Here is a 22,710-nt window from a genome sequence, read left to right on the forward strand (position 1 = left end):
CAGATTATTTCCTCCCACCCTTTCTACTTCCTTTTTAACCACCAATAACTTAGAGCAAAAGGGAGAAAAGCAGAGGCAGAAAGCCACCTCCCTTCGTTGTGAGTACCTGACCCAGACCTCTCAGGTCTGCCTGTATCTCGCTCAACCGTGGGACTGTCTCTTCAGGGGTTGCCTAGAGTTACAAATCTCCCTCTTTCAAGGTCAGAGTTGCCAGACTGTCTGTGTGGGAGGCAGGGCCTTTTTCTCTTAGCGCTTTGTCTGTAGAAACTAGAGAAGGGTTCACTGCTGCTGCTCCTACAGTCCTCAGGCTGGACACCAACCCCACCCTGGCCTGGCTGACCAGACCCGTGAGCAATGCCAAGTTCTCAGGGTCCCAGCCACCATGATCCACCCCGGCCTGCGGCCTGGACCAGCCCGCCCTCTGCCCTCCTTACAGCCCTACGCTCAGCTGCTGTGCACAGCCCGACTCCTCTCTCACCGTTTCTCTGAAATTGACCACCTACACCCTTGCCAGTGTAACACACCCCTTTCCGCTTGACCGGTGCAGCCAGCGCAGGGTTAGTAAGAGGGTGCTAAGGGCATTCCTTCTCCTCTCTATCAACAAAGAGACGTGAGCAATTCTTTCCTGCAGAAAACTGTCTTGAATCTGTTTTCTAACCAAAAGAGAGCCTGAGAGAAGGAGATTTAAGACCAGTGGGAAGGGAGACCTGGAGTCTCAAGATCTCAGACAGCATTTTGGTCAAACTTCTTATTTTAAATCTGAGAAAGTCAGAGAGGTAAGGTGACCCACCCAAGGTCACACAGCTATTTAATGTGAGAGCCATTACTCTTACCCAGATCTCATCACTCCTAGACCTGTGCTCTCCTGTGGAAAAGATACTTGGGGCAGACAGAACATTGCAGCTCTATGGACCACATCTAAGCTAGACAATAGACAAGACAAATCTATTGGCTCAATATTAAGACACAACATTAGCCCTGGCTGGTATGGCTCAGCGGTTATAGCGTTGGCCTGCGGACCAAAGAGTCCCGCGTTCGATTCCAGCCAAGGGCACATACTTCTTCCCCGGCCCCAGTTGGGGTTGTGTGGTGGCAACAGATTGATGTGTCTCTCTCACACTGATGTTTCTCTCTCTCTCTTCCTCCCTCCCACTCTGTCTGAAAATAAATGTAAAAATATCTTCGGGTGAGGATTAAAAAAAAAAAGACACAACATTAGACAGGAGGGTAGAGGAGAATAGACAGTAAGCGTAGACTATGAGATTTACAAGGGAAGTAAAGAAAATACCTCTGTACAAATTTGTATTTGCATACAAAGCTGATGAGTCCAATGCTCAAGAATATCTATGTGGGCAAACAAATGTTTGCAATTAATGTTCTGGGAGACTGTTATGGCTTGAATTACATTGCCTAAAAACAAGATTGAAGTCTGAACCCCTAGAACCTATGACTGTGACCTTATTTGGAATTAGTCTTTGCATATGTAATCGAGTTAAGATGCAGTCACACTGAATTACTATGGGCCTTAATCCAGTGACTGGTGTCCTTATAAGAAGAGGGCAACCTGGCCCTGGCTGGTTTGAGCGGTTAGAGCGTCGGCCCGCAGACCAGAGAGTCCTGTGTTTGGTTCCCACTAGGGCACGTACCTCGGTTGCAGTTTGTCCCCAGCCCCGGTTGGGGTCATGTGGGTGGTAACCACTCAATGTATCTCTCTCACATCAATGTTTCTCTCTCTCTTCCCCCATCTCCCTCCCACTCTATCTGAAGATAAATGCAATAATGTCCTCGGGCGAGGATTAAAAAAAGAAAAGAAGAAGAAGAGGGCAATCAGAACGTGGATACACAGGAGAGAAAGCCATGTGAAGACTGCGGCAGAGATTAGAGTCACATCTACAAATCAAGGAATGCCAAGGACTTGCTGGCACCCACCGAAAGCTAGAAGAGGCAAAAAAAAATCCTCCCCTAGAGCCTTCAGAGAGACCCTGGCCCTGCTGATAACTTGATTTCAAAGTCTAGTCTCTAGAACTGCAAGAGAATACATAACTGTTGCTGTAAGCCACCCAGGGTGTGATATTTGTTACAGCAGCCCTAGGACACTACTAGAGTCTGAGGCATTGGAGGGGCTGAGTTGGGATGAAGCGAGGAGACTGAAACCATGCAAATGAATGCCACGCAGCAACTTGTATGGGCTGGTCCTGTTATCAAACCATCCCGCACAGTGTGGTCCTTCACCTACACTGCGTTCACAGACTCCCAGGACTGCCTGGAAGAAGATGCGCAGTGAAGGGAGACAAACCTGGGCTGAATCTGTCTGTACTTAGGGTGTAAAGTGCAGGGTAGACAACATACCTCTGCGGTCTCCATGTCCTCACTTGAGAATGCAGCCTCCATCAGAGGGTCAGTGTGAGAACTACTGTGTTTTACTGTAGCAGCAGCCCAGTCAAGGTTCGTTTCTTTGTCCTTGAATTAAATTACAAGCAGTTTGGGGGTTGAGGATGGGAAGGTTTAAACCCTTCCCACTGGAGAAAGGAGCCGAGAGTCTAAATGCCGGTGCTGGGCCATGTAGACTGACCCTCTCATTGCAGAGATGAGCACACTGGTCACATCATATATTTTCCACACTCACCTCAGACAGACAGTTGGGGCACCTGGGACACCTCCAAGTGCATGTCTGTTGACAAATGAAGTGACTTGGGAAGACCTCACAAAGAAATGAGAATTAATCTTATGGTGAAATAAACCACGTGGCATCGTGTAACAGCCTTCACGGGCCTCACTACTTTGCCCAGACCTGGCTGTCCATTCCTGGCCCCGTAGCTCTCGAAGAACAGGTTGCTAGCCCACCGTCCTTGAGAGACCTTCAAGGGATCAAGGCCTGCGCTCAAACGAAAGTGACTCAAAAACAGGTGCTCAGGTATTTTCAGCTGCATAGCTGATTCTATATCATAAGACCAAATGAAGAGTCCTTTTAGAAAAGGATATTTAACCCAAAGTCAACTCCAGAGTAGATGGCAAATACAGTCCCTTTTGTGAAGATCAAACATGCAAGAATAATGAACTATGCAACACCTGCCGCCGCTACCCAAGCCGCGCCTTCCGTGTTCCCCTGCCGTGCTGTGCTCCTGTCACTTACCACAGTGACGTGTGTATCGACTTGTTTACTCAGTGTCCCCCGGGCCCTCTCTGCTCACTGGAACGTAAGCTCCACCAGGCTCAGACCTGGTGTCTTTTATTGATTTACATATCCCCAGGGCCTGTAACAGTCCCTGTCACATAAATTGGTTCACAGTACATATTTGTGGAATAAATGAGTGAATGAATAAACATAAGTTTGGGCAGGGAGGGCGGCAGTCATAGGAAGTGGGTAAGGGAGCGGGATGTGTGGCTGCCTTTTGCCTACAGAATTCGCCCCTAAACCCCTCACCATTAAGAACTCCTCTGCCCCGACTCCATCGTCACCACGGATTTAAATCTTCCTATGTGCATGTTTCTATATAGGGATCACAATTTTGGTTTGATATTTTTTGCTGTCAATTAACAGGTGGACTCTTTTTTTTTAATTGGTTCACATCTCAAAGAATTCTGAGGAACAGAATCTCAACCAGGATGAAAACCTGTGGTGAAAACAGCAAAGAACAGCACGCAAGGGACTTGGGTTCTAGATCTAAGTGTCCTTTTGATTTCTGTGTGGCCTTAAAAAAAATCATTGGCCTTCAGTTTCCCTGTAGAGGCATTGAACTCCATGCCTCCTGAGTCCCTTCCATCTTTCAAAGCTAGGATTCTATAGAAATGATTAAAGTAGGCTCTCCCATGCATTTGGGCTTCCTAAGAGAGGTGTTGACTGGTATCTTGCATCACTGTCTAATGGCAAAATAGTGTGGTTCACTTGGGTCACAGGTCAGCACTTTCCCTGGGGTCAGTTGTCATCACCAGAAAAAGACAGATGGTGTTCTTATTAAAAATGTAAAATGCCGGTGGAGGCATTTCCCAGGGACAATGGAGATCACACAGACACTCTTCTCCCTTTTGAAATTGTCCAGGTGTGTGGGTGTGCAGGGGTGGGAGGAGGTGCAGGAGGGCAGGAAAGGCACAGCCAAAGGTAGAGAAGGGGAAGGCAGGTGCCCAGACCACGGGTTTGGAAAGTCACTCGTTTTCCTGTTAGAAAAATGACACTTAAGCTTGACAAATGAGAATGTGCCCATGAACTTTTAGTAGATACGTGAAACTGTTTCCATTATGAGCCATGTCACTGTGGGGGAGGGCAAGAGCTGAGTGTCCCATACATTTATCTTCCTTAGAGGTTTTAGTTATCCACTTGCCAAGGCTGCCCCAAGTCTGCTCTTTGTAAGCCTTCCAATGTTCGTTACTGGTCTTCCTAGAGATCTGAATTGTCTGTTTGTAATGCAGTTATTGGCTAGCTCTCAAAATTACACCTTCAGATGAGACTTCTCGCCTGAGTGCTAGTCTTAGGTGACTGCCTACCTACAAATAAGTACCACTTAGATATCATTACTTTATCCTCACCTGAGGACATTTTTTTTCTTTCTTTTCTTTCTTTTTTTTTTTTTGCATTTATCTTCAGATAGAGCAGGAGGGAGGAAGAGAGAGAGGAACATCGACGTGAGAGAGACACATTGGTTGCCACCCACACAACCCCAACCGGTGCTGGGGACAAACTGCAAACAAGATAGGTGCCCTAAGTGGGAACCGAACCCAGGACTCTCTGGTCTGCGGGCTGATGCTCCAACCGCTGAGCCAAACCAGCCAGGGCTAGATATGATTACTTTAAATGTAACAAGTCAAGGGCAAATTTAGCAGAGTCTCCCCAATTCACTCAGTCTCTGTCACTCACATCACTAATCTCGTTCTTAGGCTTAAGTCTGAAGGTATTTTTCACTCCTCACAGCCCCCGTCAGTAGTCATCCACAATTCCAGAAACAATAACAAACTCACCAATCTGCCCATTACTCAATAAATGCTGGCTATTCTGCCATTTGTATTATGACTTGAAATGATCTGACCCATCACCCAAAACTGTTGAGGTTTTTCAGTCTCTCACGTTTATTTCTTTTCTCTCATCTCCACCTTCATCCACGTTTTCATCCTTCTTGCCTAAACTTCCAGAGCAACTTTCTTCCTGGCCTTCCAATCTCTAATATGTCCTTGCTGCAATCCATCTCAAATAAATCCACAGGTTGATTTTTTTATTTTTTGACACCACTTTCGTGAAGTCACAGTTTGCCTACGAGGGATCCTGTGTGCCGGTCAGTGTTTGAAAACTCCTCAATCGGCATCTAAGAGCTTTGGTCAACTGTCCCTCCTCCCCAAGCTACCCACGATCGACGCTTGCCTTTATTCCACTCGTATTTGTATGAGCACGGACTATGTACCAGCCACTCTCTCTATCACCCACTGCCCTCCAGCATCACCCCTGCTCTGCAGTTAAGCCCAGCTTCTGTGATGCCCTGCAGCCTCCGCGGTGATACCTGCCTTTTGGGCTGTGCTCATATTCTTGCCCTGCCAGGAATCTCTTCCTTCCTGTCAATCCAGGTCTGCTCTCTCTCCGGAAGGTTTCCAGTGAAGGAACCCCAGATCACAACCCTTCCCTTTATCTGAATTCCCTCAGCATTCTTACACCAGATATCTATTGCTAAGTATATTTCTCTTATTATTTCACAGGCATTTGTTGGTCTTCCCATGTGAGCCCCAGAAGGGCAAGGACCAAACCTTCTTTTCTTCTTTGACCCAGATCAGGAATGGGCAAGAAGGGATGCAAAGCCAGCAGGGACCTTGGTTTTGCACACAGCTCATGGACAAGGCCCACTTGCCACCGTATAGGCAGTAAAGGCAGAAAATGGGCACCAAAGACCTAAGACTAGATCCTCATACAAGGCTAGAGATTTGGCCATGTTTTGAGATGTGTTTGTAAATGTGGAATTAAATTGTTTTAAATAATTCAAGTTCCTTACACAGCCTATATTCCTCTAGCACAGAAATCTCTACTGAAATACAATGGCCAGTATAACCTACCAGGTCTCAATCACTAATCAGATGTGAAATTCTTGACTCTTCTTGGCCAGAACGATGGGTCCAGTGGGGACAAGAAGGCGCCATCTCAGCTGTCCCTATCAGAAGTTGCCCCTACACCTGGCAACCACCCACAAGTTAGCACCAGTTCATGCCCTTGACCAAAGTTGTCCGGATCCAGTATAAGCCAGCTATTTCGGAACCTGTAAGCCCAGCTCGCCTGTCCCCTGGGTCCAGCTGCACAATGGCTTGCCCAAACCTAGACCACAGTCAGGTGATGTGCGGCCCCTGGCAGAAAGCAGAGGAGATGCCCCTCTCCCCAGGAGTTCCTAGGAGTGCAAAGAGGGGAAAGGAAATGGACTTACCTTCACATAGTAGTTCATGCCCAACCCCAAGAGGCGCTGCAGAAAGGGCCGGTCCTGCCTGCTCCCGGGACTCGGCTCCCCAGGGCCCGGAAGCGGGCAGGCATGGGGACTTACGGAGGTTGCCCTGTGCCCCACCACGTCCTGCTGCGGCAGAGGTGCAGACCCGGACCTATTTAGACTGTTTTCAGGGGAAGCCGGGCTGCTGGGAGCCGGATCCTGGCTTTCCTGGAGCTTCAGCCGGGGTACCTCTTTGGTACCCAAGCAAAAGTTTTTCAGGCTCAGCAAGCTGGCTGGGTTGGCTAACTTCACGCTGGCCATCCGCGGGATCAAGGTGCACAGTGGGGTGGGGCTCTCCTGGGGCGCCAAGGTGGCATCTTCAGCTGGCAAGTGAGGTGCCAGGGCGGGATAGGGAGGCTGCGGCGAGCCCTTGTTCCCCACGGAGCCTCCGGGACTGGCTTCGTCCAAGGACGTGATGGACTCGTTCCGAAAGCGGCTGTACTTGGCCCTGTGCAGCATCCCGGGGTGCCCGAAGAGTCCTACATACAGCACGAGCCCTGCCAAGCTGTCCTGACTGCGTTCTCGCATAGCCTTGGCAGTGCTGAAACAGGATACTGTTGCATAAATCGCCTCGTCGTCTGCGCGATGAACGTACGGAAAACAAATGTCCCAACGCCCCGTGCAACTCACAGCGGCCACTTCTCCAGCTCGGCTCGGGAGCGCTGGGGGCTGGAAAGAGTCCTCCCCTGCACCGGTGTCCTCGCCTCGATTCCTGCTGGAGCCTGGGTGCAGGCTGGCGGCGGCAGGACCGCTCCAGGCCGGCTCAGGAGCAGAGCGCTCGCTCGGGCCAGCCGGTCCGCAGCACCGGCAGAAACACTTAGCGCCCCCCACCCCCAGCCGCCCCTCAGCACACAGGAACTTTCAAACCTGCTCCCTCCGGTTCCCACAGGGCGGGGCAGTGACTGGCCTATTAACCCTTTGTTTGTCCCCGTGATTGTTCATTTTAAAAAGGGGGGGAAAAAAGAAAAGGTATTATAGGAGCCAAAGCGCCTTCCGTCTGAGTTCGCTGATTCTGATGGCTTCCCTCTCTTGGAAGATCTTGTCTTGCATCCCGTCTGGGCCACAAGCCAGCAGAACTAGTGACCGGAGCTGCTCGGCATGATTTCACGGACTTGCCATCCTCGGCTTCCTCGGATCCCCCCAGCCTGCCCACCCTGGCTCAGAGCATCCCTCCCTCTCCGAGCTTCTTTCGGGAGCGCGGCGGCAGCGGGAGGCTGAGATGTGCGGGCTCAAACGCAGTGTTGAAATTTTTATGAATGAACTTTGCTGAATGAATTTCTCTGTGTGTGCAAGCTAATAAATCTGTGAATGAAGCTGAGAATAGCTGTAATTGACTGATGGTCTCAGGGGTGCTTGGTTTTTATCCAATCAGGCGGCAGCTTGGTGACTCAAGCACCATAAATAGACTAAGCTAGTAGCCAGGAGAAATAGAGCTGGAGGGAGAGATTCTATTTTGTGATAGCTGAAGAAAGGGTTAAAGGGAAAGGCAATCATTTACTATAAGTCATCAGTAAGCTGGGCAGCCGCAGGTTAGAAGGTCTATTTTCTTTTTTTTTTTGCTGTTGTTGAGATGGCCAGGAAAGCCAAGCAGAAGAGCTAGAAATTAGATCCATTGTTCCACGGATATTAGGACATATGGTACATAACTCCTGTGGGAAGCCAGTGATGCATTTTTCTTAGAAACATAGTTCTTTTTTTATTGATTGCCGGTTTCATCTCCTGTCTGGTGCAACTTCCTGGACCTGTCAGATGCATTCTGAAGACGTGATGACAACTGCAAGAGGCTTAGCACACAGGAAGCCAGGAAGGAAGCCAGGAGAGGGAAATGCAGGTTCTTTCGGGAATGGGGAAGAGGAAACTGCTGAAACACTGGGAGGATGTGGAAATCACATATCAGAAGAAACTAAACCTCTGCTGAAGGTTACATTTGTTGGTGGGCCAAGGCTCTGGCATGTGAAATTGCTCATTCATGCAAAAATGAAAACGAACTAGCCTAGCCGAGGTGGCTCAGTGGATTGAATGGCGTTGCATGGCCTGAGAGGTCCTGGGTTTGATCCTGTTAAGGGCACATGCCCAGGTTGTGGGCTCTATCCCCAGTGGGGGGGCGTGCAGAAGGCAGCCGATCGATGTTTCTCTCTCACATAGATGTTTCTATCTCTCTAAAAAAAATCAATAAAAACATATTTAAAAAAAATTAAAACTGTCCAGCTGGTGTGGCTCAGGGATTGAGTGTCGACCCATGCACCAAGAAGTCACCAGTTTGATTTCCGGTCAGGACACATGCCCGGGTTGTGGGCCTGATCCCCAGTGGGGGGCATGCAGGAGGTGGCCAATTGATGTTCTCTCTCTCCCTCTCATTTCCTCTCTCTCTAAAAATCAATAAAGGAAAAAAAATTATAAAAAAAAAATTAAAACTAACCAGCAACCCCAGGAATCACGGATGCCACCTTTGTTGTCTTATTGCCCATAAGGCTGCATTTGGCTCATGCATTCATGACTTTAGTGGCTTGAGCTCCTTTGGGATCCAAACACAGGTTCTGAATTAAATGGTTGCTTGTGACCACCCACAAAGGCATCCTCACTGGCTTGCTGCTCCCCTACAGAAGTAACGCACCTCTTCACATCTTGTCTGCCAAACCTGTTAGGATGTATTTTTCCTCAGGAAGGCCCTTTTGCATCTTCATAAACCTTCCCTTCAATCCTTGCTAACCTCTCGTCTGGCAGGGGTGTGGCTAAATCAGTTGCTAGTCGCATCCCCGGTGCTAAAGAGACAGGTTCTGGGCAAGACTGTGAAGTAATCTTCCTCTTTTTCCTTTTCTCTCTTCTTCCCCTTCTGGGGACTCCTTGCTTGTTATCACAGACCCACGTGCTGTGCTGCTTGAGAAAGTTGCTTTACCACTCTGTGCCTGCATGCCCTCATCTGTTAGCTTTCTAATGGAGTTGTTATGAAGGTTCATGAGATGACTCTAGTTCCTGTAAAGCACCTGGCACCATGCTCCACACAGTGAGTGCCTGGCTCATAAGTACATGCCAGACCGTGTAAAGAAAGGCCATTTGAATGAGGACCACCTGCCCCTACAGTCTACACCATTCTGGCAATGAAAAGAAACATTTGCACAAATTAGAAGCCAATAAAGCTAACACTGTACAAAGAAACAATTTCCTGACAATTGTGCGGGCCTGGAACAACAGAGGCCCATCTGGCTGCTGTGAGTCCTTGCTGAGGCCTCTATGACTGGAGGAGAGGGTGCCCAAGGGATCCAGGTACCCAGGTATGCACCTCACCAGTCAGAGTCCAGGGGCCCAGACCAGCTCACATTCCTCGGGAGGTTAGAGTCCTGGGAGTGAGTTGGAGGGGAAGGAAAGTGTGCTCCAAGGAGTGCACTAACGGGAGGGTCTTTCTAGGAAGCAGAGTGGGGGGCAAGGGAGCTATTAGCCAGGAAGAAAGAAAGGGTTGTTTGGGGCTCAGACATCTTTTGGAGGAAAGAGAAAGAAGAGGGGTTTCCCTGTGTAGACCGCCTCTTCTTTCAATGAGGGAAGGAGAGGGCCTATGTGACAGGTAACCTTTCTGGTGCTGGACCAGAAATTCCTGACTGGTTGATTAAGGTTATGTTTCTGGGAGAGGTTGAAACTGCAGTTAGATCAGGTATTAAATCTAGGTTCTGGTATCATGGGCTTTTGGTGTGAGTGACACCCTTTGGGGCCTGTGGCTTTTTCCTTTAACACCTGCGTTCTCATTTACTCCCCACAGTAACGTTTGGAGGCTGGGACGACTTTCCTCTCCGCCTTACACACTGGAAAGGAGCCTCAGAGCCAGGTCAGTGACTTGGCCAGGGCCCCCTGACGGTTGAGCGATGACGCTGGGGTCCCTCCAGCAGCGCTGCCTGGCTGCCAAGGCTGTGCTGTGGCCGCTCCACTCTGCTCCCGCCCAGGGCGCCGGAGAGCTCAAGTGCAGACCCCTGGCCCATCATCTCCGCGTGCAGGAGAGACAGTCAAGGCTCTGAGTAGACGGGAAGCCACGCGGGTTAACTGGCTTGTCTAAGCCCCACAGACAGTCAGTGATGAGTCTGGGGTAAAACCAAGCACAGGCCCCTGCCCACCGTGATGTCAGCCAGCATATGCAAGAACCCACCTCACACTGGCACACGCTCAGTGTTCGCGCTTGCTCTCTTCCCGAATCCTTGGAGATCACATCTGTAACATCCACCCTGAATGCCTCACAGGACCACCGGGAGTAAAAACATGAATAATAGATCAGAAAAGCCATTGTCATTGAGCCATCAGAGGGCCATCAACCCGGAAAGCAGGGCTCTGCAGCCCACTGCAGTCCGCCTCCTGGGCTTTGAGACAGCCCCACGCCAAGGCCACCTGCTCCTGATAAAAACCAGCTTCCTAAGGGGCAGCCTGCTGTGGCTGAGCTTCTGGGGTGGGACAGGCAGGTGCAAGAAAGAGCTGGGTCAGGCTGGCCCATAATAGAGTTAGCCAGTTTCCTGCCAGGATTTCTCCAAGGAGTGACCGAGAAGGGGACCTGGGCAAAATTGCCTGCCCAGCTCTGGAAGGTAACCCAGTGCGGGATTTGGGTGAAGGAAGGGCGTGCCAGGGAGTGCAGGGAGATGAAAGCAGAACGAGACAGAAATAACTCGGGGGGGGGGGGGGGCAGGGGGGGGAAGTAGGCCAGTTGCTACTTTGGAACAAAGTGGAGCAGGCAGCATCGGCGCGCGTCGTTTCTATCGCAAAGCAGACCTACTCCTGAAGAACTGACAGCGAGCAAGACCTACCCTGAAGGCTTTTCCCTGAGAATGAGTCCAACAGTCCACCAAAGAGGAATGAAGACACTGTGGAAGCTCTATTTCAGAGAAAATAAAATCCACGAGATAACATTTATATAAAGCTCTTGCCAGACACCAAAATACCATCTGAAGGGTGGGGCAGTGAGAGGTGTGGAAGGGTTGAGTCTCTGAGAGTCAGGGCCCAACGTCACAGCAAATGGAGGCAGGTCCATTCCCCCCAGAGTTCCTTTTGTCTCCTGATCAAAAGGTTTACGGTTTTTTCAGTCTTCAACCTTGGTCGGGAAACAGCTTTCTGAGGGTTGCTGTTGGCCTACTGGTTCTCCTGGAACCAGGACCAGCTAGAAGCAGCACAGGAAAACAGCTCTTTTCCCGTCTGTTGAAAATGAGGTGATGTCCCTGAAAGTGCTATGTACACGGTCAGACATCACGCAGATGAAGAGTAGATGAGTCACTCAGGGTCAGGTGCAGTTGCAGATAACATAAATCCAAAAGAACAGTGGCTTAAACAAAACACTTACTTTCCTGGAAGTGGAAAGTCCAGGGATAGGGTCAGCTCTGGGCCATCCTTAAAGTATACCTCTTCTCCTCATAGTCCAAAATGGTTGATGGAGCTCCAGCCATTCAATCTGCATTCCGGGCAACAAAATGGATGAAAGGGTAAAGAAGGGCATGCCTACTCTCTTTAAAGAAACATCCTAGAAGTCCAAAGGAATGTTTCCAGTTACATCACATTAGCCAGAACGCAGTCACAAGGCTGTGCCCAGCGGAGGGAGAAAATGAAGTCTCCGTCTTTGACTAAGTGCATGGCAGCTGCACACAAAAGCATAGTCTGGTACTGGGGAAGGAGTGGAGAATGGATATTGTGGTAGACAACAGCATCTCTGCCATTGTAATATTTTCAGAAGAATTTCAACCTAGATAGACTCTAAAGCTAGCATCAGATATCACTTCTCAGCCTTTAGGCTAGGATCAAGTGTAGTAACACCAGCATAGAATAAACGGTGTGGTCAGTGTAGTCCATTTTCCTCTTTTACACACACACACACAGCTTAAAAATAACAGGCGCTGCCAGAATCAAAGCTTTTCTTGCCTAGGCAATGGGACGGGTAGAGACTATGGGCCTCTGAAAGGTGGTCAGGGGCTTCCAGGGTCAGCATCCGGCATGACAGGGAGGGCACCCGGGCCGCTGCAAATGGCAGTCCCAGTGGTGAATGGGCTCAGAGATAGCACACAAGAAGCAGTGAGTGGGTGTTGGACGGGGTCGGAGCACAGTCATTAGGAGGTGTCTGCCGCAGGAGCAGGATTCCAATGCTAATTGTGGACTGGCAAGAGAAAAAGGCCCAGGCGGGGCCCTGGACAGATTTAAACTCTAGCACTATGAGTTGGCTAATCCAAACTTCATTTCCAATCCTCGTGTCCTTTGCCCACCTCTACCAGGGAAAGCTAAATGTTTAATTTCTCAGGCTTCCTTGCAAATGCAGGGGAAGTAAAATGTGAGAGGAAAGAGATAAATTGAGGAAAGAACTGTTAAACAAAAAAGAACCAGGTCTTGATTGTTTTGAAAACTCTCAGACTATCTGGATTTCCAACGATGCTAAAATTGAAAAGTTCACTGTCAGGAATGTGTGCTCCACAGGAAAAACTGAAGTGTAACACCACTGCAAGATCAAAAGGTCAGAGTATAAAGTCACCCAAAAAGGCTCTGAGGTGGAGCATGTGCCTCCCAAACACCCTCAGTCACACTAGAGAGCTTAAGGTCGTTCTCTCAGACATGTCAACAAAAAACAAAAATAGAGATGGGATTATCTGTACAAGGTCTGTGAATGAGTCTCTTGTCTAATGAAGCAAATCCGCATGACATAAATGAGAGACACACAAAGTTCTTGAGAATGTCATGCCAGTAGAAACACTGCCCAGGGGACAGAGCCACAGGTCAAAAAGGATTATTCCAAGATCATGAAACCTTGTGGCATTTGCCTAGCTATATTTAGAAATAACTTGAGATCAATGCCTCTTTTTTTGTTTTCAATGTTCTTCCTGTTTGAACTGAAATACCTGTAACTGTTATCCTATGCCAGGGATACCTGTAACTGTTATCCTATGCCTGGAATACCTATAACTTTTATCTTATGCCAGGGATACCCATAACTGTTATCCTATGTCAGGGATACCTATAACTGTTATCCTATGCCTGAACACTTGTAACTATTATCCTATGCCTGAACACCTGTAACTGTTATCCTATGCCAGGGATACCTATAACTGTTATCCTATGCCTGGGATACCTATAACTGTTATCCTATGCCTGGGATACCTATAACTATTATCCTGTGCCAGGGATACCTATAACTGTTATCCTATGCCTAGAACACCTGTAACTGTTATCCTATGCCTGGGATACCTATAACTGTTATCCTATGCCTAGAACACCTGTAACTGTTATCCTATGCCTGGGATACCTATAACTGTTATCCTATGCCTAGAACACCTGTAACTGTTATCCTATGCCAGGGATACCTGTAACTGTTATCCTATGCCTGGGATACCTATAACTTTTATCTTATGCCAGGGATACCCATAACTGTTATCCTATGTCAGGGATACCTATAACTGTTATCCTATGCCTGAACACTTGTAACTATTATCCTATGCCTGAACACCTGTAACTGTTATCCTATGCCAGGGATACCTATAACTGTTATCCTATGCCAGGGATACCTATAACTGTTATCCTATGCCTGGGATACCTATAACTGTTATCCTATGCCTGGGATACCTATAACTATTATCCTGTGCCAGGGATACCTATAACTGTTATCCTATGCCTAGAACACCTGTAACTGTTATCCTATGCCTGGGATACCTATAACTGTTATCCTATGCCTAGAACACCTGTAACTGTTATCCTATGCCTGGGATACCTATAACTGTTATCCTATGCCTAGAACACCTGTAACTGTTATCCTATGCCAGGGATACCTGTAACTGTTATCCTATGCCTGGGATACCTATAACTTTTATCTTATGCCAGGGATACCCATAACTGTTATCCTATGCCTAGAACACCTGTAACTGTTATCCTATGCCTGGGATACCTATAACTGTTATCCTATGCCTAGAACACCTGTAACTGTTATCCTATGCCTGGGATACCTATAACTGTTATCCTATGCCTAGAACACCTGTAACTGTTATCCTATGCCAGGGATACCTGTAACTGTTATCCTATGCCTGGGATACCTATAACTGTTATCCTATGCCTAGAACACCTGTAACTGTTATCCTATGCCTGGGATACCTATAACTGTTATCCTATGCCAGGGATACCTATAACTGTTATCCTATGCCTAGAACACCTGTAACTGTTATCCTATGCCTGGGATACCTATAACTGTTATCCTATGCCTAGAACACCTGTAACTGTTATCCTATGCCTGGGATACCTATAACTGTTATCTTATTCCTAGAACACCTGTAACTGTTATCCTATGCCAGGGATACCTGTAACTGTTATCCTATGCCTGGGATACCTATAACTTTTATCTTATGCCAGGGATACCCATAACTGTTATCCTATGCCTAGAACACCTGTAACTGTTATCCTATGCCTGGGATACCTATAACTGTTATCCTATGCCTAGAACACCTGTAACTGTTATCCTATGCCTGGGATACCTATAACTGTTATCCTATGCCTAGAACACCTGTAACTGTTATCCTATGCCAGGGATACCTGTAACTGTTATCCTATGCCTGGGATACCTATAACTGTTATCCTATGCCTAGAACACCTGTAACTGTTATCCTATGCCTGGGATACCTATAACTGTTATCCTATGCCTAGAACACCTGTAACTGTTATCCTATGCCTGGGATACCTATAACTGTTATCTTATTCCTAGAACACCTGTAACTGTTATCCTATGCCTGGGATACCTATAACTGTTATCCTATGCCTAGAACACCTGTAACTGTTATCCTATGCCTGGGATACCTATAACTGTTATCTTATTCCTAGAACACCTGTAACTGTTATCCTATGCCTGGGATACCTATAACTGTTATCCTATGCCTAGAACACCTGTAACTGTTATCCTATGCCTGGGATACCTATAACTGTTATCCTATGCCTAGAACACCTGTAACTGTTATCCTATGCCTGGGATACCTATAACTGTTATCCTATGCCTAGAACACCTGTAACTGTTATCCTATGCCTGGGATACCTATAACTGTTATCCTATGCCAGGGATACCTATAACTGTTATCTTATTCCTAGAACACCTGTAACTGTTATCCTATGCCTGGGATACCTATAACTGTCATCCTATGCCAGGGATACCTATAACTGTTATCTTATGCCTGGCCCACCATTATGTTTTGAAATCAGGTAATTTTTTTCCCTTTCATTTACAGGCCCACAGATGGAAAGAAATTGTACCCAAGAATGGATCCTTCCCAGAACTTTACCCATAACTGATACAGACAATGGATTTGAGACCTCTGAGCTGATGCGATTTTGGACTCTGAGTTAATGCTGCAATAGAATGAGACTTTGGGGGCCTTGGGACGAGGTGACTGTGTTTTGCAGGTGGGACAGAGGTGAACTTTGGTGGCCTGAGGATGGACTTATCTATGGGAAGTTTAAATACTAAATTTGTGTTGTTTAAGCTGCTGTTTGTGGCTTTATTTTTATTTGTTTGTTTTGGGCAGCAACAGAAACTAATATAGATACTTTGTACTGTGAATCAGGGGAAAAAATGTTTATGCCCTGAGATAAATAAGCATCAACAACAACCAAAATGAACAAGTAAGTATACAAACAGGATAAAAAGGCCTGCCCCATCTAATTCTAGACCCCAAATAAATTATATCTGGGTCTTTCTTCTAGCTTAAGGACTCCCCAGCCAAACAGCGTTGGCAAGGCTGAGTGAAGACGTGTGACCTCTGCGGATGTGACCATCGGGGGACATGGCAGTTCTTCCTCCCTGAACAGACTAACTGCAGACTCGATAACCTTGGTGCTTTTGTTTTCCCTTTCAGGAACCATTGTAGTTTCCATTTTGCAGGCCAGTCTTTCTAAAGCTTGGGTTCCCTACACAACCTCCGTATATGGTGAACCTTTTTTTTTTTTTTTCATTCAAAACGCTGTCTCTGAGTCTTCCTTTCACACTATCTGCGTCATTTTGGCAACTTACTTCACCTCTCGGAGCTCCCGTTTCTCTTCATCTGTGCAGAAAACAGATAATGTCACCTCGTATGAGGCATTACTGGAAGGACTAAGTGGGCATGTGGCCATCGTATGAGACAGTCATGACTGACTGTTAGCCGAGGCCAAAGGAGGAGCGGAACCAAACAGCAAGGATGAATGGGTATCAAGCCCATACGTTCTAATCTAGAACATCTTAAAAAGTTCCCTAAATTGTGTGGGTTTTCTTTTTTTTTTTTTAAGTTCTTATCTTTTAGGGATTTATGGGGAAGTAATGAGTGAAGTAGTAATGTGATGATTGAAATTTACTTCGAAATAATCTGGCAGGGGAGAAAAAGTGGGGCCTGGGGCGCAAATGAAGCAAGACACGTTGATAACGGTTCAGGCTGAATGATGGCCACATGGGAATTAATTACAGTCTGCGCTCTGCTTTTGCAGACCCTGGAATAACATTGCTCCTACAGATGAAGCATGGAGGTCACTGCAGAAAGCAGGGCTGGGGAAGGGCACACAACAGGCAGACAAAGAACCCCATACTCTCCCTGCTCTTGTGGGGCTTATCAGGAGACCGGAATACACGAGGGGTGTGAAGTGTGGGCCAGGTCATCTGTGCTTGTCAGGGCTGCAGGATTAACTGTAGGAGCTGTTTGCAGTTTAATCTTCCACTCCTGAAACATACATTTAAGAAATGTGCTTTGTGTTCCTGGGCCTTCATTTCTACAGAGTAAAATGGGTGTGAGGAATGCATATTCTTTGCCGAAGTGTTGGGCAGTGGACTGTGTGTGGCTCTCGCCATGGGCTGGTCACTGCTGCACGGGCTGTTCATGGCAGTAGCACACTGTGAAGGAGGAGGATGTCTGCTGGTGAACCACACCGCTGTTCTCTAGACAGTCAAGGAGTGGAGAGGTTTCCCAGTGCATGCTTTTCTTCAACAACCATACGCGTGTCCATAACATCTACTAATACCCACTGCACTGCTGAACCTCAATTTTTCATGCTAGCCCAAACTCAAAGTTCCAGATTCAAACTTCTTCAAGATAATCTTCATGCTCAACAGGTCAGTTACAGCTTTTTACCTTGGTCACCAGCACCTTCTGCCCATCCACCCAGCTGTCATCTCAGACGCTTCCTCTCTTCGTGTCCCATGTTGCACCGTCAAATCTGTTCCTTTTATCTTTGAATTGCCTTTTGACTTTATACTTGATTTTCCATTCACATACATTTACAGATGGGTTGATCACTGGTCATCTCTCACTGAGACTCTCCCTCCACCCATCCAATACTCTCTTGTCTGAATTATCTTTCTTTCTAATTCAAAAATATCATCCTATCAGTTCCTGGGTTAAAACTTTTATTGAGTCCTATGATTTACTGGATCAAATTCCAATTCTTCACCATGGCTAACCCCAAATAACTTTTTAACCATTTCTCCAATCATTTTTCCTTATACATCCTATTTCTAGCACACCGTGCTACATTGGTCACTGTTAAAGAACAAAGGAACTATGTGAAAAGAACGAAGGATACTCTGGTACAACTGTCTTAAGAATTTGAGTTGATCCCTTCATCTTAAGCACCCTCTCCCAAATATTGCACCTTTCAATTTCTCAAAACCTGTTCTCAGATTCTTCATGCACACCGAGGCAAATTATTGATAACATCTCAAAATGATATTGGTGGTGATCTGCCTTTAAAGAGATTTTATTCAGCTCCTCCAAGAGAGCAGTATGGGAAGGCTGGTTTAAAAGGGATTTATACAGTCTACTAGAAAAAGTGTTATAAAATCATTTTTGCCAAATTATAAATGAAACTGGTTAATGTACAGGGCAATAAAACCATAATCTTTGGGATTGCTATTTCTACTGGACGAAAATTATTTGCCTCTTTTCCAGACAAGGTCTACAAGTTAACATGTAACTTCAGAGCCCTTAATTAACAGTAAAAAGTCAAGTTAAACACACTACATTCCCCTGGATAATTAAATAATTCTTGGTTGAGCTCATTAAATGATGCTTCAGTATAGAATTGAAAAGACATACTGTCTATCTTCTTACCTTATTTCCAAATTTTTAATAATTTTTTCAAACACATCAATGAACAAGATTAAACAGGAGGAATATCAGGAATCAATTAGCAGCTATATGAGGGTAGATTAGAATTCTAATATATGCTCCTCCCTTTAAAATCACCTGTAACAGCCCGCTGGTGTAGCTCAGTGGTTGAGCTTCAACCCATGCACCAAGGGGTCGCCGGTTCGATTCCTGGTCAGGACACATGCCCAGGTTATGGGCCTGATCCCCAGTGGGGGGCATGCAGGAGGCGGCCAATCAATGTTCTCTTTCATCGATGTTTCTTTCTCTCCCTCTCCCTTCCTCTTTCTCTAAAAATCAATTTTAAAAAAGTTTTTTAAATAAATAAAATCATCTATAATAGCAACTTTGCTGGTAAAGCAAGCTGAAATTTGGAAGGACCTTCTCTGAAAGGTTAATACCCTCCTATGAGCTCTATGATTTTTAGATCAAAGATAATATTTGATCCAGTGGGTACTCTCGTGACCCAAGTTTAGCCAAGAATTTGAAAAGCAAATTAGGCCTATATTCTGGTCAATTATTTCCTAGAACCACAAAGGCAACCTAGTTACACCAACACAGGCTGGAAGAGGGGAAACCGCTGGTTCTGGAGAAGACAGACTTGAATTTGAATCCTAATTCGACCACTTATCAGCTGATGGTCTCTGACACTGTTTCCACACACGCCGCAGTGTTTGGTCCTAGGTCGAAAACAATAGAGAAGTAGTTTCCACATATTGGTTCCCAAACCAGACTTGTCTATGAGAAACTTTTTGCCAGTTTACATAGAAATAGTAATAATTTTAAAAGTCCATAGGGAGAGACGTGGAACTTATTAGTAAGAGTTTTTATAAGATTAAATTGAAATACTGTATTTTCAAAAACAAATTCATGGATACAGACAACAGATTGGTGGTTATCAGAGGGATAGGGAGTCGGGGGAGAATGAAATGGGTAACGGGTGTGAAATACATGGTGGCGGATGGAAACTAGACTTCGGGTGGTGAGCAGGCCATAACAGAGTATACAGAAGTAGAATTATAATGTTCTACTTCTTACAAGAATTAAATACCTGGTATTTACATAATGGCATTAACCAATGTTACCTCAATTCAAAAACACCTGTTTTATATTTTGACATTGTCTTTTCTATTTTGGGTGGTAGTGTCTGTTTTGTTATAAAGTCATGGTCATCACAAACAGTAGTCTTTTTAATGGTTTTACGTGGCAAAATAAACACTGGCAACCCCATGTTTGTCTCCACATGCTCTTTGATGTTGCCCTGGGAGGCGACGTGAGAGTGTGTGCATTCACTTCCGGAACTGAAAGTGTGTGCACGGAGTGGGCTGTTACTACTGCAGCCTCTGAAAGGACCACTGCTGGAACAGTGATGACAACGTCCTGCAGCAGGTCCCAAGGTTCCCAAGGACCCGAGCTAAAGCAGCCCTCCCCTGGGAGTCTCACGGGGCCAGGCCTCTCACAGAGAAAAACTGGGGGCCCAGGGGCAGCCCAGCGCCTCTGGGTTAATCCTTGGCCCTCTCTTTAAGGAGGGTAATTCCACCCCAGAAGACTTTTCCTTCCAGTGGGGAAAGTGAATGTAGCAATGATAGGACTCTCCCTCTTCAGTGGCTGAGGAACGCCCTGGCCTGAGTCAGTGGTGAGAAAGTGGAATCCAGTTTGCTGCAGGAAAGGGGGGCCAGCGAAGAAAAGGAGGACCTGGTGCTCATGTCTGGGAAAGTGTGGGGTTGAAAGAGCTGTAACGCCAGGGCGGGTGATGCAGGGATGAGCTGGGACAGCCCCGGACCTGTGTCAAGATAAATGGTGCTAGAATAACCCTGTCTGTCTCTTGAGCTGACCACACGTTTTAAATCCTCCTTTTCACTTGACTTAGAAGTATTTCATTGAAAAAAATAAATGAAGCCAGATGAAAATTAAATTCACCCACATCCTCATTTAGTGACAATCCTGTTAACATTTTAATATATAACCTCAGGGTGTTTTTTTTCCCTGTACATGAACTTTTTTTTCAAACAAAAATAACATAATATTGTGCATATAGTTTTCTACTTGTTTTTTTTTTCTCATTTAACAGAAAAACACATTTTTCCATGTCACTAAATATACGATATTATTTTCATTGCTATGTAGCACCATTGTGCAAATGTGCCATAATTTAACAAAGGGGGGGGTATTTAGATTTCTTCTCTCTCTCTCTCTCTCTCTCTCTCTCTCTGTGTGTGTGTGTGTGTCTCTCTCTCTCTCTCAGACTGTGATGGCTCTTGTAGCTAAATCCTTCCATACAAAATGTAAATTGCAGACTAGATAATGAGTATATGAGTATCCACTGTACGATTCTTTCCATTTTTCTGCATGTTTGAATTGTTATTTTTTAGATTAGAGTGACAACAGTTAATATCCCGGTGTACAGAATGAGTTCCTGGAAGCAGCATTGCTGAGTCAAGTGGAGGCCTGTTTTCCAGGTCTGAAATGAGCGGGATGACCAGTTTCCCGGATGAACTGGCTCAGGCGGGCTCCTCCCAGGCCTACCGAGCGACCCGGAGCTGCAGGAGCTGCTGGCCGGCTCCGCGCCGCCCGGGGCGGTGCGCCTCTCCCGGGGAGCCCGGCGGTCGCAGGAGCGCCCTGTCCCCGCTTTCGCACGGCCTCCCTGAAAAAGACCAGCGGAGGGCCCGGCTGCCAGGCGCGCAGCATCAAAGCTGCAGGCGCCCGGAGAAGAAAAGGGCCAGTGTGGTTCGCGCAACTCAAAAGCCCTCTGCAGGCACAGCGACTCGCGCGGGAGGGGCGAGGGCGCAGAGACCGCGCGGCACAGTGTGGGCAGTCAGGCCGTGGGTGCCCCGCCAGGACAAAGGGCCTCAGTGCTGGAGAGAGACAGCCCCGGGCCCTGGTGGGAGCATAAAGGGAAGCTGTGTCCCTGCAGCACTCAAGTTCACCTTTGTCTTCTGAGTCCAAGTCAAAGGAAGGTTACAGAAGAGCCTGCAGGCTCTCCTCCCTCGTCGGGGGTCTGGTCCACAGGAACGGCCAAGTTCTTTTTCCAAGATGCTGGGAACTCAGATGAAAATAGAACTGCGCTTGCCTGCTAGCTAGGACAGCGGTCAGTGTGTGCATCAATAGCTGCGTCCTCTGGCCAGGGCCAAGGAGGAGGCAGGAAGCCAGTACCAATTACTGGAAGGGGTGGCCAGGAAGGAGACCAGGCAAACATGTTTCATGGCAATAGAATTTGCCATTGTTGCCCTGGCCGGTTTGGCTCAGAGGTTAGAGCATCAGCCTGTGGTCCCGAGAGACCCGGGTTCGGTTCCCACTAAGGGCATGTACCTCGGTTGCAGTTTGCCCCCGGCCCTGGTCGGTCGTGCGGGTGGCAGCCACTCGATGTGTCCCTTTCACATCTCTCTCTCTCTCTCTCTTCCTCCCACTCTACCTGAACAACAACAAAAAAATGTCCTCGGGTGAGGATAAAAAAAAAAAAAAAAAGAATTTGCCATTGGGGGGGGGGGGGGCAGGACTGGCAGGTGATCAGATTTCTTTCCACCAGAACCTAACCAGCTATCAGCAGTACAGGTGCTGCTATTGCTTCTTCCGAACAGAGAGGTCGTGCTGCATTCCGGCCTGACAGCTGCAGCCCACTGATCAGCAGGGAAGGTCGGTGGTGGAAGGTGAGAAGCTGCCTTTCTTTTTTTTTTTTTTTTTTTTTTATTGATTAATTTTTGTTACAAATGATTCTCCTTTTTTCCCCCCAGTGGTTCCCCCCTCCCCCTTCCCTCCCTGCCCCTTCCCCCAATTGTTGTCCATGTCCACTGTCCATGCATACATGCATATAAATTCTGTTGTTCATCCCTCTCTCAGCTCCCCACTCCTTAGGGGATTGTCCTCAAACTGTTATGTTCGTTATATTCCAGAAATCAGTGAGATCATATGAAATTTGTCTTTCTCTGAGAAGCTGCCTTTCTTACACCTGACCTTTGCTGGGTCTTCTCCTGGAGTTGGCACAAGATTAGCCATCTGCTGGCACTTAAAGAGAAAAAAATGCTGTTGGCTGAACAATAATTGTAGTGGTTCGAGGCAGAGGGAGGAGTCGCTGCGACGCAGAGCAGTTCACAGGACTCCCCCACCACACCCACACATCCCAGTCGTACATACATTTTGTAATCTTCCTTTGCTATGAGGGGTGACATGTTAAA

The 22,710-nt window shown here is 47.0% G+C and overlaps 1 protein-coding gene across 1 annotated transcript in view; it reads right to left on the reverse strand.

Annotated features, from left to right (window-relative positions):
* The window catches only part of SHC4 (SHC adaptor protein 4), a 115,534-nt gene extending 108,347 nt beyond the window's left edge, over positions 1-7,187 (reverse strand). Inside the window, exon 1 of the mRNA XM_036263960.1 lies at positions 6,393-7,187. Within this exon, the coding sequence (XP_036119853.1) occupies positions 6,393-6,977 (585 nt within the window). The 5' untranslated portion in view covers positions 6,978-7,187. The remainder of the gene's footprint in view (positions 1-6,392) is intronic.
* Between the last annotated feature and the right edge of the window lie 15,523 nt (positions 7,188-22,710).

The sequence above is a fragment of the Molossus molossus genome, unplaced genomic scaffold (assembly GCF_014108415.1).
Source record: "Molossus molossus isolate mMolMol1 unplaced genomic scaffold, mMolMol1.p scaffold_m16_p_1, whole genome shotgun sequence".
Lineage (NCBI taxonomy): Eukaryota > Metazoa > Chordata > Mammalia > Chiroptera > Molossidae > Molossus > Molossus molossus.